General features: G+C 40.8%; 1 protein-coding gene across 2 annotated transcripts in view; it reads left to right on the top strand.

Annotated features, from left to right (window-relative positions):
• Positions 1–14,473, top strand: part of mmp16a (matrix metallopeptidase 16a (membrane-inserted)) — a 92,550-nt gene extending 78,077 nt beyond the window's left edge. The window contains exons 8-10 of one of the 2 annotated variants that reach the window (XM_032503679.1): positions 5,259–5,409; positions 6,039–6,154; positions 12,140–12,474. In XM_032503679.1, the coding sequence (XP_032359570.1) occupies positions 5,259–5,409; positions 6,039–6,154; positions 12,140–12,474 (602 nt within the window). Of the gene's footprint in view, positions 1–5,258; positions 5,410–6,038; positions 6,155–12,139 lie in introns of both variants that reach the window. The other variant, XM_032503678.1, reaches the window with a different exon arrangement.
• The last annotated feature ends 1,368 nt before the right edge of the window (positions 14,474–15,841 follow it).

Raw genomic sequence — 15,841 nt, forward strand, 5'->3', positions numbered from 1 at the left:
TAGTTTGCACTGAAGTCATGGATGAGACGCTGATTACTTTAGTGCTGTTAGGGCAACACAGAGCGGGTCAGCCAGCGGACACCACTGGTATACATTCAGCATGTGTTCTTCATTCTTACAGAGCAGCTTTGTGCCAATTTTGAGGCCGTGTTTGCCTGTTTCTAGTCTTCTTATACATTCTATTCTTCTGATTTTTTTGTGTGAAAACAATGTAATCAAAGTTCTTGATGTTGATAACAGCATACAAACAGATTTTGAACAATTATACGTAAAAGCTGTATACCATAATTCCTCAAATAAAAGCCGGGGCCTTTACTTACCTGAACCGGAGAAAGTACCCGGCTTTTATTTGAAGCAGGCTTCTGTTAGAGGCAGGTCTTTGTTTCTAATTCCATCTGTTTGATAAGTATAATTGTTTTAAATGAAAAGCCGTAGCGTTCCAGTGTACGGAGATCATTAATTCTTTTATAAATTTTTGCAAAAATATCCCCAGATAGCTACAACAACACCCAGAAGGGGCGACAGAGCAATGTGGGTCAGAAATAATCCAACACCCCCATTGTGTCAGTTTGAACCCTGTAAATGTACCGGGTATGTATAACAAATAAAAGTACTAAGATTACAATAAGAGCATACAGTACACCAGTATCTGAATGTTCCAGACGGTAGCTAGCCTGCTCCCTTTCTAGCTCCAAGCTAACCTTTGTCCTCCCACCTCCAGCTGGCTCACCGTGCTCTGCTCCTGTCGGCTAATCTCGTCAGCTCATCCTTCTGGTTCTTCCAGTCCCGGATTCTCCTGGGGTCAATGTCAAAATGTCTCGCAGCTTTTTCACCCGAGTTTTCCTCCGCATACTTTAAAACTCTTCTCGTTTTGTCCGTCCGTCATTTTCTTTTCCAATGTAGCTACTGCCATCTGTTTATTGTAATGTACATTTTTACCAATTTAATTTAAACGATTCAACAGTATATTCATGCTTTGTTTTTCTAGGTTATTGTAAAGTAAAGTAAAGTATTATTGTGTATTATTGCCGCATTGACTAAAACACCGGTAGGACAATAATACTTTACTTTACTTTACTACAATAACCTAGAAAAACAAAGCATGAATATACTGTTGAATCGTTTAAATTAAATTGGTAAAAATGTACATTACAATAAACCTGAATTCACATTGTATGAAAGGCACTTAGAAGATTATCAACATTCATTTTTCCTTTTTGTCTGTTTTGACCACGCCCCCGGCCACTACCTACCAGACCGGACTACTGGTCTTTATTTGAGGAATAAGGGGATATCAAAATATAACTATTTGATTAGTCATTAGGAATTTTAATTGAATTAATCCAATCAAATTATGGCAGTTGCAGACTTACACAGAAGCACCCGACACATGCATCAGGAGCTATATGTCAACGTGCGTTTTCCTCCTGGGAGGCCGGATCCAATCAGAGCTAGATTGGTGCTTTTTGTGTCAGAGGACAGTCGGGGATGCTTGTTTCATTTACCTCATGCAGACATGTCTGAGAGGGGTGGGTTTTTTGTAGTATTAAAGCTGACAGATAAAGGAATCGGTCGGGCCAATATATCTGTCGATATTAGCTTATTGCACTTATGATAGCATTGGCATGTCCATGTCAAGGATTTCAATTTGGCCACGAGGCAATTTTTCCTTGGGTCACATTAGAAATTCTGGTGTATGTGCGTGTAAGCATGCATAACAATTTCAGTACACACATACATACACGTTTGATTTATTTGGCTGTACGGCATGTGTTTGTGCGTGGCATGTGTAAAGAGGAGGGGTCTCTTTTTGTAACACATCTTCATGTTATATAACACTCTTCAAATGGTGTTGAGGGCAAGCAGGGGATTAGTTGCTACATTCACGCAGATGTCGGGGCTCTCACTACATCAAAGCATCTATCTATCTATATATACAGTATGTATATTATATATATATATATATATATATATATATATATATATATATATATATATATATATATAAATTTAAAAGACAGGAGAATACCATTAAATATAGGATACAGAGAAGGGATTTTTTTGCTTTTTTTGGGATAGGAGACTATTAATCTGTGTCTGTCTGTCTGTCTGTCTGCGTGTGTCTTTCTGTGTGTGTGTGCGTCTTTCTGTTGGTGTGTGTTTGTCTGTCTGTCTGTCTGTCTGTCTGCGTGTGTGTGTGTGTGTGTGTGTGTGTGTGTGTGTGTGTGTGTGTGTGTGTGTGTGTGTGTGTGTGTGTGTGTGTGTGTGTGTGTGTGTGTGTGTGTGTGTGTGTGTGTGGTGTGTGTGTCAGGGCCAGAGGAAGTGGGACTCTGAATGAGTGGAGCACTGTAACAGAAAGAAGTGAAAGGACAGGAATTTCCTTTCCAAAAAGAGGCCACTGCAGGTCTCTCCTTCCCCACTACCGTTTCTACTTTCCATCAATAAATCTCCCTCCTTCACCTCAACCGTATAGTGTGAACTCATTTTGAAGGCTAAATGTCAGACGTGTAGCCTTTATAAAAAAAACAAAAAAGAAACAGAAGAATGAGTGCTGGGATCATGTCTGCTTTTTTCACACCCCTTTCCGGTATTTGTTAAAGAAAATTGTGCAGGTCATCTTAAAGGTAAGGTCCCTCATAGTCTGTCAGGTTAATCTACCATTCAAGTAGAGAAAATAATATTAAACCTGATTCATTAAAAAAATGGTTTAGCAAAAACATACACACCATTCCTATTTTCCCTTCCTTTTTTTAGCCTTTTGTTTTCTCTGCTTAGTTTCCATCTTTACTCCAACAAAACATCTCTACCTGAGGGTTTTAGATCCCAGAGAGAGACAATTATTTAATTTTTTAATAAGACTAAGTAGAAAAGTAATTTACAGATATTATCATTTTCATAGTCTGTGATGAGTTTTCCCTGCATGGAATATTGAATGTTGACAGCCTTAGGCTTCCAATGATTCATTAAATGAAATTGTCTGAAAGGGGTATGATAAAACAAAATACTGTAGTGTGTGACATTAGTCAGGAAATAATTATTATATTTGATATCCTTTGTTTTCCCCCCCCCCCTCTCTCTCTAACTTTTTGTCATTCCAACTTTTTCTCTTTTCTTTGTCCTGTGCCCCACTACTCTTCCGCTCATCCCCCACCCACTTCCTTCTGGTGCACCCTCCACCAATGAAGGAGAAGAGAACTTTCTGGGGTCAAACTGTGTCAAAAACATGCTGTTTGACCTAATTACTGCACAGGAATGAGGGTTTAGGAGAAAGGAGAAGACGGACACACGGACAAAAAAATAAAAAATATAGAACATATTGCATGTTTCTATTTGATTTGTTAGCAACATTATTACAGTCCTTCCAGAAACATTCTAAAGTTCAGGGGTCTCATTTATAAAACATTGTGTAGGATCCTTACTTAAAGGATCATTCGCCCAAAGATTTCTGTGAGTACGTATATATCTGTTAGCAATGTTCCCTTTATAAATCACAGATTACCCACAAGTGTGCTTACGTGAATCAGCCTCTCCTCCTGCCCTGTACACGCCCATTTTTAACCATAAATAGTCAGTGCAAGCACCTAATGAATGCTTTTCAGGATATTAATGACCCTGGCAGTTGTTCTTTCGTGACGCCGAATCATGACGACTGGCGGAGAAAACGCACTCTGGCACTCTAAGGCACTCTGGGACAGCTTCAATATATACCAGACCTATATGATAAGCTTTAACAGAACTTTATAATATATTCAAGCCTTAGTAATAAAGTTGAAGATTACAATATTTATATGAAACACTTTGCTGTCTGGAAACAGCTGGTTGCCCCCAGAGTGGCGAGGACCTGTATTTGGACCGAGATGGCACGGTTCTGACGCCTTGCCCTCTCTACTGGGCCCAATGCAGTAAATAGATCCAAGAGCGCAGCTTTAGGGAATTTAAATCAGCACATTAGCCAGTCGTCGTCATGGTCCCTGAAGTCTCTTTCTCTCCTGATTCTTCGGTTGCCGTAGTCCTCCAGCAGTGCCGTCATGCAGCTTTACGCACGGGTGTCACCGCAGTATTTACAGTATATGATTACAGCAATAAGAGTGATTGTTAACACCTTGCCAAAATCACAGCATCAACTAGTGGTATCCCCCACCCAGAGATACAATTCAAAGATGAAAGTCTAATAGGCGTGTTTTTCTACTTTTCTTCATGCAGGTTTTGTCACCAACAGTATTAAAGTTCAAACCGATGACATTAAGTGTAACGATGTAGCTTAACGGCTGTATTTTTAGACTTTGACATTTGATGATATATGTGGAGTATTAAAGAGATATTTAGTTATTTCCACTGTGTTCTGCTGTTATCTAATGGTAGGGTATTTGATGCTATCATGTAATTCATGGAGTCGGGCCATCTCATCCTCCTGCACCCCGTAGCAGACAATGTGATTAAATATTAAGAACAAGTTTTGATTTAAGATTTAAGTAGGATTTTACAAAGTGTTTATGGAGCAATAATCACTAAAGTACAAGCGCAAATAGCACAGCTGGATTTCTCTTCATGATAATATGGATGATATGGAGAGAAAAAACGTGTGTGAGGCATCAATACTGACAGTCTAATATTACGAGTAACATGTACTTTGTGCAGTCTGACATCAGTTCACCACCTCACCATCTGCGTCACCAATTCCCTATGGGCTCTCAGAGGTGCGTACACACGGGTCAGAGTTTGCGTCGAGGACCACACATTCTGCCTTCCAGTTTGTTTACTTTTTACAAATCACAACATATGTGTGGGAAGTGGTGTACGCACATTTTCAGCCCCGTTTTGTGCGGACGCCACAATTATAAATGAGACCCCAGGTATTTGTTTGGCTCCTTGGGGCTCGGAAACTTAAAAAAAATATGTTTTACTGTGACTCTTTGGTCACCAATTTTCGTTGCTTTGGGACAAAAGGGGCGTAGCTGTGTCTTTTTTTTAATATCTCAGCTGAGCAGTTACCGGCTCAGTTTGCCAGCGCTGAAAAGTTCCTCCAAGCAAGGGCAGGGAGAACTTGTCACCATCTCTGTGTCCTATTTTAAATTAAGGAGGCATCAACATCAAATACAGTAATACAAGGCAACAGGTTATTGCCTGCCATTTGTTACAAGGCTTGTATCTGTCCTTCTAAATCTGCCCTTCTTCTGTGTTGCTCCTGGAGGGTAATCCCAGCTGTTACTTGTCCTCCTTTTTGTAATTTATTTTTCCCTCTCTTTCTTGATGTGCAGGGAAGCAGTTCTGGGTGTTTAAGGACACGGTGTTGCAGTCCGGATACCCCAAGGACATCAGCCAGTTCGGCCACGGCATGCCGGCCCAGAGCATCGAGACGGCTGTGTGGTGGGAGGATGTGGCCAAGACCTACTTCTTTAAAGGGGACAGGTGGGCGCAGATGAAGGAAGAACACTGTTTTAACAAACAATAAGGAAACTTTGAAAGTTGAAAACTGCAGCTCTGCTGGAGGGATGAACACCATTCTTCCAAAAGATGTTTCCTCACAAGGGGCCCTGGTAGCTCACCTCGTTGAGCGTGCGCCCTGTGTGCCAAGGCTCAGAACTTACCGCGGCGGACAGGATTCAATTCCAACCCGCGGCCCTTTGCTGTGCATTGCTCCCACTCTCTCTCTCTCCCCCCCCCCCCCTTCCTGTTTACAGCTGTCCTATTAATTAGTAGGCAAAAAAAAAAAAAAAAAATCTAAAACAAAAAAGATATTCTCTCATTTCTTGTTTTTATGACGGTAGTGGAGGTCTAACATGCCTGGTGGCTTAAAGGTCGCTGCATATGATTGACAATTTAGTATTGCACTTCCATACTGTTGGGGGACTGGTGAGAGACAGATTTTTTTTTTTTAAATGGTCAAAGTGAAAGCAGCCTAGACAGAGATATTCAGACGTGGTATTAAAATACAAGATATGAAATAACGCACCATCTGTTAACGTAGTTCTTCCTGCATTCCTAGACGTACAGGATCTGCTATGTCTTCCTGCTGCTCATCCTTTGTTCCTGTTTAGGTACTGGCGTTACAATGAGGAAATGAGAACCATGGACCCCGGCTACCCCAAGCCCGTCACAGTGTGGAGAGGTGTGCCTGATTCGCCACAGGGGGCCTTCGTCGACAAAGCCAATGGTACGCGTTGTCCTGCCCGATACTCTGATTTGGCAATAACAGCACGCTTCATGTGCCAGGCAGCATTGATTTCAGCTGGTCCCTGGCACACGCTATGCTGGAGGTAAACCAGGGTGGCATTGATTGAAATTTGCCCCAGTTATTATACTGAGTTTTAGTGGGTGGCACACTTCCATACATGCAATATCAGGGGAAACCGACTGAAAGAGTGTTTGTGTAAAGCAAATGAAAGATAAAAAGAGGTCAGTTTTGAATTGTTTCACAAGCAGAATGTTCCATCATCGGCATATCTTGCTCAGTGTGCCATGAAACCCAGTTGGAGCAGGATCGTGGAAACCAGAAAGGACAAGACCACCGCTGGGCGCTCATTCCGGTTTAAGCCAGTTGGCCCTGGCAGAGGGTGAGGAGGCGGGATTTATGACTCTCAAAGATCTCACCCATAGGCTAGTAAGATAGTGTGAAGAGGGAAAAAAGCTTTCCCCGTTGGATGCATAATGCCAGGTGGGTTTTAAGGCCTGGTCCTGGCATCACATGGGTTGGAAAAAGCAGGGCAGGTGGTGCTGAACGCTCTGGCCATCTGTTCCGTGGATCTGCTGCCAGATCTGTAGCCGGGCGTGTCTACCGGTCAGGCCAGGCGGAGCGGGCATCAGTCGGAGCATGAAGGGTGGATTGATATCCAGGAGCTGATGGGTGTTTGTGTGCATCACGTGTATTTCTGCTGGTATTTGTGTCGGCCTGTGTTTATTTGGCGCAGTAACTGTTTGCAGACAGTGTGTCAAATGGCACGCTCATAACATTGACCCAGATAAGCAGGCATTAATTGAGTCTACTGCTGCAGCCGAAGATAGTCTGTGTTAGGCAACACGTTTCAGAGTAGGGGCCCCGGGGCGATGTTGACCTAGCTCTAACCCAGAAAAGCTCAGGCTGCCTCACCTCTCATCCTCCATCCCCTCTCTCTCCCTCCCTTAATAATCACACTAGTCACAGTAATGTGTGTTCGTGCTCAGGAAGCCCATCTAACTGTTGCTTCATCTGGATTTCTCAGTCTCTAAATAACTTCTTTTTTCACTTCATTTGTGTTAAATGTAGGAGAAAAGTGTAGCAGAAGCTGGTGCCAGATTGGAAAGAGGAGAAAAAAAAAAAATCCCAAAAGGGGTTACATTTCTTCAGCTAAACACAATACTCAGGCTGAACTCTAAATGAGAGTCTGAAGGGTGTGTGTAGATTGGTGTGTGTTACATTGCCTGCACAACCGCATGTTACTCAGACTGTACCTAGTCTGGTTTTACGGACCAGGCTGGGACTCTTCATGAAAGGAAGTCCTGTGCATGTTTTACATTAAAGGAATAATTTGATATTTTATGTAAATATTAAGCTATTAAGCTCGTCAAAAGATGGATAAGAAGATTGATACCACTCTTATGTTTATTTCAATGACTGTATATATCTTTTTTTACAGTCTATGATCTGTACGCTAAGTATAAAGCTTGGGCTGGCATAAAGACTGGGAGCAGGGGAAAACAGCAAGAAAATTAGCCTGCCCGCAGATCTAAAGCTCACTGATTAACAATTTGTATCTCTTTGGATCTGTACACAACAGCAATGTAAAAACTAAAAAACTATTTGTGGTTTTAGAGGATGTTATATAGAGTAGCTATTTCTGACTACAAGACTTCAAGTGCTCCTCGCTCTTTTCTTTTTTTAGGAGCGGTAAAATAGTTATAGCACGCAAATCACCATAAAAGACCCGACATAAGACATACAATGTGGTAATTCGAGAGCTTTCTGTGGACAGAGCCAAGCTAACTATTTCCTCCAGCTTCCAGTCTTAATTATTTAGCTAAGCTAATTATTTGGCTGAGCTAATCGCGTCCCGGCTCCATCTTCTCTCTGCAAGAAAGTTGGTTTTCCTCAACATGATCTTTGTAATTTCCTAATGTTCATGAATGAGTTATAAGATTCCCAATGTATGGGCAATGAACACCAAAAATATAAAATATTACATAGACAGGAATTTGAATTGGAGTTGCTGCTTTCAGATGTCCTTGGACTTTGCTAAAAAGCGTTTTTTGCAGATATAGGAAACGTATTGGATCAAAATTGCAAACAAATTTGGTTACAGTTACATTCTAAACACTAAAAAAACAGTTTTTGGTCCACAAAAAGACATATGCAAAGGAACTACACAGATTCAACGAGTTTATGAGCTCTTCCTTTTCCTTTGCGTACCATGTCCTCTCCTCCCAAGATGAATCTTTTAAAACTTTGTCCTGTGCAACTTCGCTTCCTCACCAGATCCATCTTCACCTAACAAGTCATTTAGGAAGAAGTGCTGGCTTTTACAATAGCCGTCTCGCCATCGGACTGGAATTTTAGAGCATTTCCTCCCATATTGTTTTCCCGAGAACAGAATGCATGAATAATAAATCTCCAGAAACAAAGTGTTAATGGGGCCAGCGAGGAAGAGGAGAGCTTGAAAAACAGCCAGGCTGTCGTGCCCAGTTTTACACGGAACATATTTTCCCAAAAAAGTGTTTTGGAAAGTAACTTGCTGAAGGCAGTAATGTATTATGTCAACACGGACAAACATATATCACTGCATTTTCACACTAAGGCACACGGAAAGTGTCATATTAAGACAAAAATTCCTTCTTTTTTTTAAACTTGATATTGTTATTTACAATTTATTCACTGTCAAAATGGAATGGGTGTGATATGTGTTTTGAAAAATATCTTTTAGCTTCTGTCACCATTTTCATAACTTTCATTCATTTTTTTTTTTTTTTTTTTACTCAAGTGGAGGGAATCAAAACATGAACACTGACTCACTGTGTACAGTGGTGCTCAAAATTTACATACACATGCTTAAGTTGACTAAAAAGAGGAATAAAAAATCATGTTTTGGAAATTTATTTAAATACCTAAATTAAAAAATGAGGTAAAATCCAACCTTTAAGGACACCAATTTTCTTTGTGAAGAATAACGTATTGAAATAATAAATGTTCTTATTTAAATACAGGGGTCATAAGTACATACCCCTATGTTAAATTCCCATAGAGGCAGGCAGATTTTTATTATTAAAGGCCAGTTATTTCCTGGATTCAGGATATTTGCATCCTGATAAAGTTCCCTTGGCCTTTAGAATTAAAATAGCCCCATCATCACATACCCTTCACCATGCTTAGAGATAGGGATGTTTTATTTTAGTTAACTAATACCTGTTTTTTTTTGCATTGAGATGATTTTATAGAAAGTATCCCATGCCTATCTCTAAGCATGGTGAAGAGTAAAGTGATGATGTGGGGCTATTTTAATTCTAACAGGCCAAGGGGAAATTTTATCAGGATGCATAAAATCCTGAATCCAGGAAATAACCCGGCCTTTAATAATAAATCTGCCTGCCTCTATGGGAATTTAACATAGGGGTATGTTATACTTATGACCCCTGTATTTAAATAAGAAAAATTATTTATTTACAATAGTTATTCATTCACAAAAAATTGGTGTCCTAAAGTGGGGTTTTACCTCATTTTTTAATTTAGGTATTAAAATAAATTTCCAACATGATTTTTTATTCCTCTTTTTAGTCAAATTAAGCATGTGGGATGGGAAACTTTTGACACCCTGTAAGTAGTCTTATGAATGTGGGTGACATCGTGACATTGCCCCCAGGAACTTTAAACAGGAAAGTTTGTTCAATGCTTAATTTAGGGCTGTGCCATTAATCCGATTTTTAATTGTGAACCAAAAAACCTAAGTATTAAGGAAAAAACAATTATTTTGCACGTTACGTTAAACTTGTCTTGTGTTTTGAATGACAAAAAAAAAGTTAATTGGGGAATAGTAGGCTTGGGCGATGTCCCCTAAATTGGCAGTTGACGATGTTTACAGTAAAACATTGCGGCTGACGCTGATATCGTCTTCAGGGGGAAGGGGAGTAAGCACTTTTTATTTTACTATATCTCTTTCTACTAGTATGGGCTAACAGTTAAAGGTCCCATGGCATGAACATTTCACTTTATGAGGTTTTTAACATTAATATCAGTTCCCCCAGCGTGCCTATGGTCCCCCAGGGGCTAGAAATGGTGATAGGTGCAAACAAAGCCCTGGGTATCCTGCTCTGCCTTTGAGAAAATGAAAGCTCAGAAGGGCCGATCTGGAATCTTGCTCCTCATGAGGTCATAAGGGGCAAGGTTACTTTCCCTTTCTCTGCTTTGCCCACCTAGAGAATTTGGCCCACCCATAAAAGAGAGACATTATGGCTTTCAAATGAGCAAAGTGGCAGTTTGACTCAATCAGATGTTACAGTGGAACGGTTTCCCTCAACAGAGCGACAGTAATAACCTAATAGGGTAATGTAATGAAGTAATAATGTACTAATAACAATATACCATCACTGAGATTAAACTACATTCTCAGTTATATATTTGCACTAAATAACACATTCAATAAACAGAAACATGACTCTTGCAGAGCACATGAACAGATAATATTAGCTCACACATAAAATAGTACCCTTGTGAATTAGCCTACTGTTGCCAACGTACATTCATAAATCCAGACCCAATGTAAATAAACAGTATTTACTTTCCACTTTTCCAACCATCACAACTCTAGGTTTGGTTGAAATAAACACAGTTTACTGATTTTATATGTGAAACCATGTTGGCTCTAAATGTAATGTTTTTTAAATTGGAGTCTGGTGGTTTTAGCGCTAGCGACTTCAGAGCTGTTTCTGGTTGAACAGAAAGGTCTCCAAGAGGTTTTAAAGGTCAAAGGTTCCTTTCCATAATGTTGTCAGACACCTAAAATACCAAGCTGAGCATGTCAGTGGCAAAACATTCACTTTTGTGAAGGTAAATACAAGCTGGTTGACCAGGTTGAAGAAACAGTAGTTACCCTTTAAGGGAAATTTCACAGTTCAAGGTCTTTTCACTGTTAATTTGTTTAACTGTTTGGTTTTTTCTGAAGTTCAATAATTGCAACATCTTTTCAAAAGTCAATGAGTTGCCAATATTCACCAAAAAGTTTTGAGCAGCCCTACTTTAATTAGAAAAAACATGCTCACCCTGAATTAAAATTGAGCTAAACTTTGCCCTGCTTGGCAGACATACTATGAGCAACCTAAAGCACACAGACATTTTACTATGTTTTAAGTTGTTTATCAGAAATAATTGAGTTGTGTTTTGGCCAACCAAACAACCAACTGGCTCCAACACGAAGATCAGTGGTGGATTGTAACATTAAGTACATTTACTGCCAAGGGACTGCCAATGTAAATTAGCCGAAGGCTAACTCTGGTACAATGCATCGAATGGAAGTTTATGTTAAATATTGTGCATGGTCCCTAACAAATAAAATGAAAAAAATGTACAGTATTTATTTACTCAAGTACTGTTCCCATGTACAATTTTGAGGTACTATTGTATGATACTCTTTGTATTATATACTGCATTTATTTGATGACTTTCTGAACTAGTTACTTACAAATTAAGATTTTACACAAAACACATGATCATCTTGTAAATAAGTGTACTCTGGGTTGAGTCAGTACACCATAGGGCTGGGCAATATATCGACGTTATGTCGATATCTCGATGTGAGACTAGATAATACCGTAATATGGTAAGTGTTGTCTTTTCCTGGTTTTACAGGCTGCATTACAGTAAAGTGATGTCATTTTCTAGACTCAGACTTTTCTAGCTCTTCTATTATTTACCTTTACCCACTAAGTCATTAAATCATTTCTGGAGAATATTTTTCAAACATCACATTGTGTAAAGAACATTTACTTAAAGCACCAATAGTCAACCAAACACTATCGTCGCAACATCGACATTGGGGTGACATTTGATTTCTCTATGTCGCCCGGCCCTGGTGCACAGTGACATCACAGTTGGGTGTGGTCAGAGGTGAAACGCTGCCTTTAAACCAGGTGTTCATGACCTTCAGATAACCGTGTTTCTTCTGTTTCCCTCCCCCAGGTTTCACCTACTTCTACAAGGGCAAGGAGTACTGGAAGTTCAACAACCAGTTGCTCCGCGTGGAGCCGGGCTACCCGCGCTCCATCCTAAAGGACTTCATGGGCTGCGACCTGACGCCCATCGACCCCGGCCGGCCGCCAGCCGATGACGGCACCTCGGAGGTGGTGATCGAGCTGGACAACGAGGCCAACACGGTGAAGGCCATCGCCATCGTCATCCCCTGCGTGCTCGCGCTGTGCCTGCTGGTGCTGGTCTACACCGTGGTGCAGTTCAAGAGGAAGGGTACGCCACGCCACATACTGTACTGCAAACGCTCCATGCAGGAATGGGTCTGAAAGGTCAGAGAGAGATGACATGAAAAGAGAGCATGAAACAGGTCAAAAAAACTAAAACAGGATGACAGCCCCCACTTTCATAGAGGAGGACAGTGGACTTTTGGACATCTGTAGTGAAAAGACACAGCCACGCCTCCTCTTTTTGGGCGATCTGATACCTTCGCTCAGACCCGCAGTAACTACCGGACAGCCTGTCGGCGGCCCCTCACACGTAAGGAGGCCCCAGGACTTCAAAGTTGACTCCGCTAATCCTCAGCCTTTTTAACAAACAGGGGAGCAGAGGGACCGTAGTGGGGATCTCTGCCTGATATGACATTCAGTCCCAGTAAAAAAAAAAATAAAAAAAAAAATAAAGAGGGTCGGCATCACTTTGTATCTCAGAAACTTGACTTCCTATCCCATTCCACTTTTATTTCATTGCCAGACTGCTCTTATCTAGAAAGAGGACTTTCACGGGGACACACTCTTCCCACGGGGCACTGCATTGTCATCTGTCATATCAGGTTGGTGATTAAAAAAAAAAAAACAAACAATTTTATATTTTCTGATCTTGGTGCCCGCCCGCTTCATACTGCGCTTAAAAAGATCAACACGAGTTAATCACATTACCAATCGTCAATCCCTTTCCTGTATTTTCTTCCTTTTTTTAAATTTTTTTTTATTCTTTCGGGTCCTCACTGTTCCCTTTAAAACGCTCCTGAGGAAGAGACCAAACGAAACCAAATAAAATCAATTTCTCTCCAAAGAGGATCTCTTTTTTTTCTTCTTTTTTTCCCCTCTCTCCGTTTCAGTTCATCCTTCCTTCCTTTCCCTGGATCTTTGAAGCAATTAAGAGTCGGGGAGCTCTGACTGTTGTGGCAGTCTGTTTGAGACACAGGGGCCAAATTATTCTGCAATATTTTAACTCGCCTTAAATATACATCATACTACTTGTGCTTGGTTTTGCTGTTCTTGGAGTTGTTTTACTCTTCTTTTTTATTTGTATACCGCTTTTGTTTTTGTTTGTTTGTTTCTTTGTAAAAGAAGCTGATTGAGAGCTTCATGTGATTGGTATTTTATGGTTTTTATTATGTTACCCAGAATTCTCAGCACTGGCTTGCTGAGCCATTCTGGACAGAATATACACTAGGGTCAGCCTGTATTGAGAGTAATGTATTGTATCGTAAACAGATGTCGGAAGGTTCTGGAGTAAAGCCACTATTTTTTTTGTGTTATAAGATATTTGTTACTGTTACTTTTTATCATTTCCATATGACAGAAATCAGGCGAATTATGAGCTTGATAGCTTGTTACTGGATTTGATGTTTTTGTCCTTGGCCCATATCCCCCTCAGTTTAAAGAAGTGTGCATCCAAAATGGTCATTCTGTATGGTTATTTGTGAATGGACAGACTTTTTTTTTTTTTAAAGAATCCTGTTGACTGCCTTGTTTGAGAGAGCTCACAGTTCCCAGAATGCTCTTGTCTCCTGACTAAGGACCCACAACGTGAGACACCATGTCAAGATCAGTGCCTGTGTCAACGTGCATGCGAGACTTTACTGTACATCCAACCGGTTCTGCTCAACGTGGCTTCGAAACCCCTCAGAAGCTGAGGAGGACGTTTTCTCTTGAAAATACTGTTTGCATTTATTTTTGTTTATTTTCAGTGTACCCCAATTCCCCCAACCCTTACCTCCAGGTACAATTAAATCTAAGAAAAACCTTTAAAAAAAAAAGAAAAAATTCAAATGGTACAGTCCATTTGGGAACTCTTTGGGAAATCTGGTGGGTAATTGGAAAATCCAATTGGCTTCAGCAAACATGTAGTGTCCTCGCTGTCATGGCGAGCAGTCTTTGAATGTGTGTCTGTTTTCATGACCACATACTGCTTTTTCTTTCTTTTCTGTTTTCTGGTCAAAACCAATTGGACATCTCACAATGACTTCTTGTGTAAGACTTTGGGACAACGGGGGAAACGTGTCCTGACAGAATGAATAAATTGATCAATATATGATTAAGAGCTGCCTTCGAACTCTGCTCATCTTTTACCTTGCGTGTAGAGTACGTGTGTTCGGTGCGGGTCCATGCTGTCTGTACATATGTCTTCCCTACATCTGAGTTGGCTGACTGCTTGTGTTGCTCTAACTCTTAAAGCAATCTACACACTACAGCAGCGGGGTATTGGTTTGGTTTAAAAAATAATGCCCGATGTCAAACGCGCATTTGTACCAACCAGTTGATCTAATGGCGATTCACTGGAAGATACTACGTAAAAGCATTAGTATTTATTAAACATGGCACCACAAAATAATTTGAAAAAACACTTTTTTTTGTAGTGAACAGCCATGCTGTGATGCGCCTTAGTACAGCTTAAATGCTTACGTTAGCATACGCACAATGACAATGCTAACATACTGACGTTTTGTAGGTGTAATGTTTACCATCTTAGCTTAGCATGTTAGCGTGATAACACTAAACAGAGTACAGCTAAGATTGGCTCTAAACAGATTTTCCCTAGAGTTAAAGCCTCTGAACACACTCATACAGGTGATTTCAGTCATTCTGTCTGATTAGACCTCTGCTCAGGTCCAAGGTGGGCCGGAGCTTTGGTGGGTCACAAATCAAAATGTCAGTTCTCCTGGCCTAACAGGAAGCTGTCAATCAATTAATGTAAAAACACCCACAGAGTCCAGGGAAGAGGTCTAATCAGCCAGATTAACTGGAGACCCCTGTGTGGGTGTCCAGAGCCCTTAAAGTCAGGGGATCACCAAAGTTATCAAGTTATATTGACTGGGCACGATGGCTAGCTGGACAAAATTGCATGGGAAGCCATCCAATAATTGTTGTGATATTTCAGTCCTAACCCTCTGGAAAGTGGTGGACCAACCAACAGACCAACATTGCAAGCCCTAGAGCCATGCTCCTAGCATACCATATCACAGTTCCCACACTGCAATAGGACTACAAGGATGCTTCTTTTACAACCACCACATTAGCTTTCCTGGTAAAGTCTCTTTCTTATCTGACTTACAAACATAAATTAATCTCTTCCTGCACCTTGGCATGTTTGATGAGCCACCAAACAAACATTGACCAGGGGACTGCTAACGTCAATTTGCAGGCAAAGAAGCTAATTTGCTTCTCAGCTCAAAAGATAGCAGGTAAACGTACCTTTCAAATGTCACTCGGATCTGGTAAGGTGCTGGTGTGGCCCTTACACTTTAACACCACTAACAACACTGCTGTCTGTCCATGACATGTGACATGTAGTCTCCAACACAACTTTTGTTTTCTTTGTGACTTATTCCCCTCCCGGGACTCAGCCTGCCAGCCGCTGTCGATCAAACGCAGACACCTCTCCAGCAGGCTGCCATTTTCCCAGCAACCT

The sequence above is a fragment of the Etheostoma spectabile genome, chromosome 22 (assembly GCF_008692095.1).
Source record: "Etheostoma spectabile isolate EspeVRDwgs_2016 chromosome 22, UIUC_Espe_1.0, whole genome shotgun sequence".
Taxonomy (NCBI): Eukaryota; Metazoa; Chordata; class Actinopteri; order Perciformes; family Percidae; genus Etheostoma; species Etheostoma spectabile.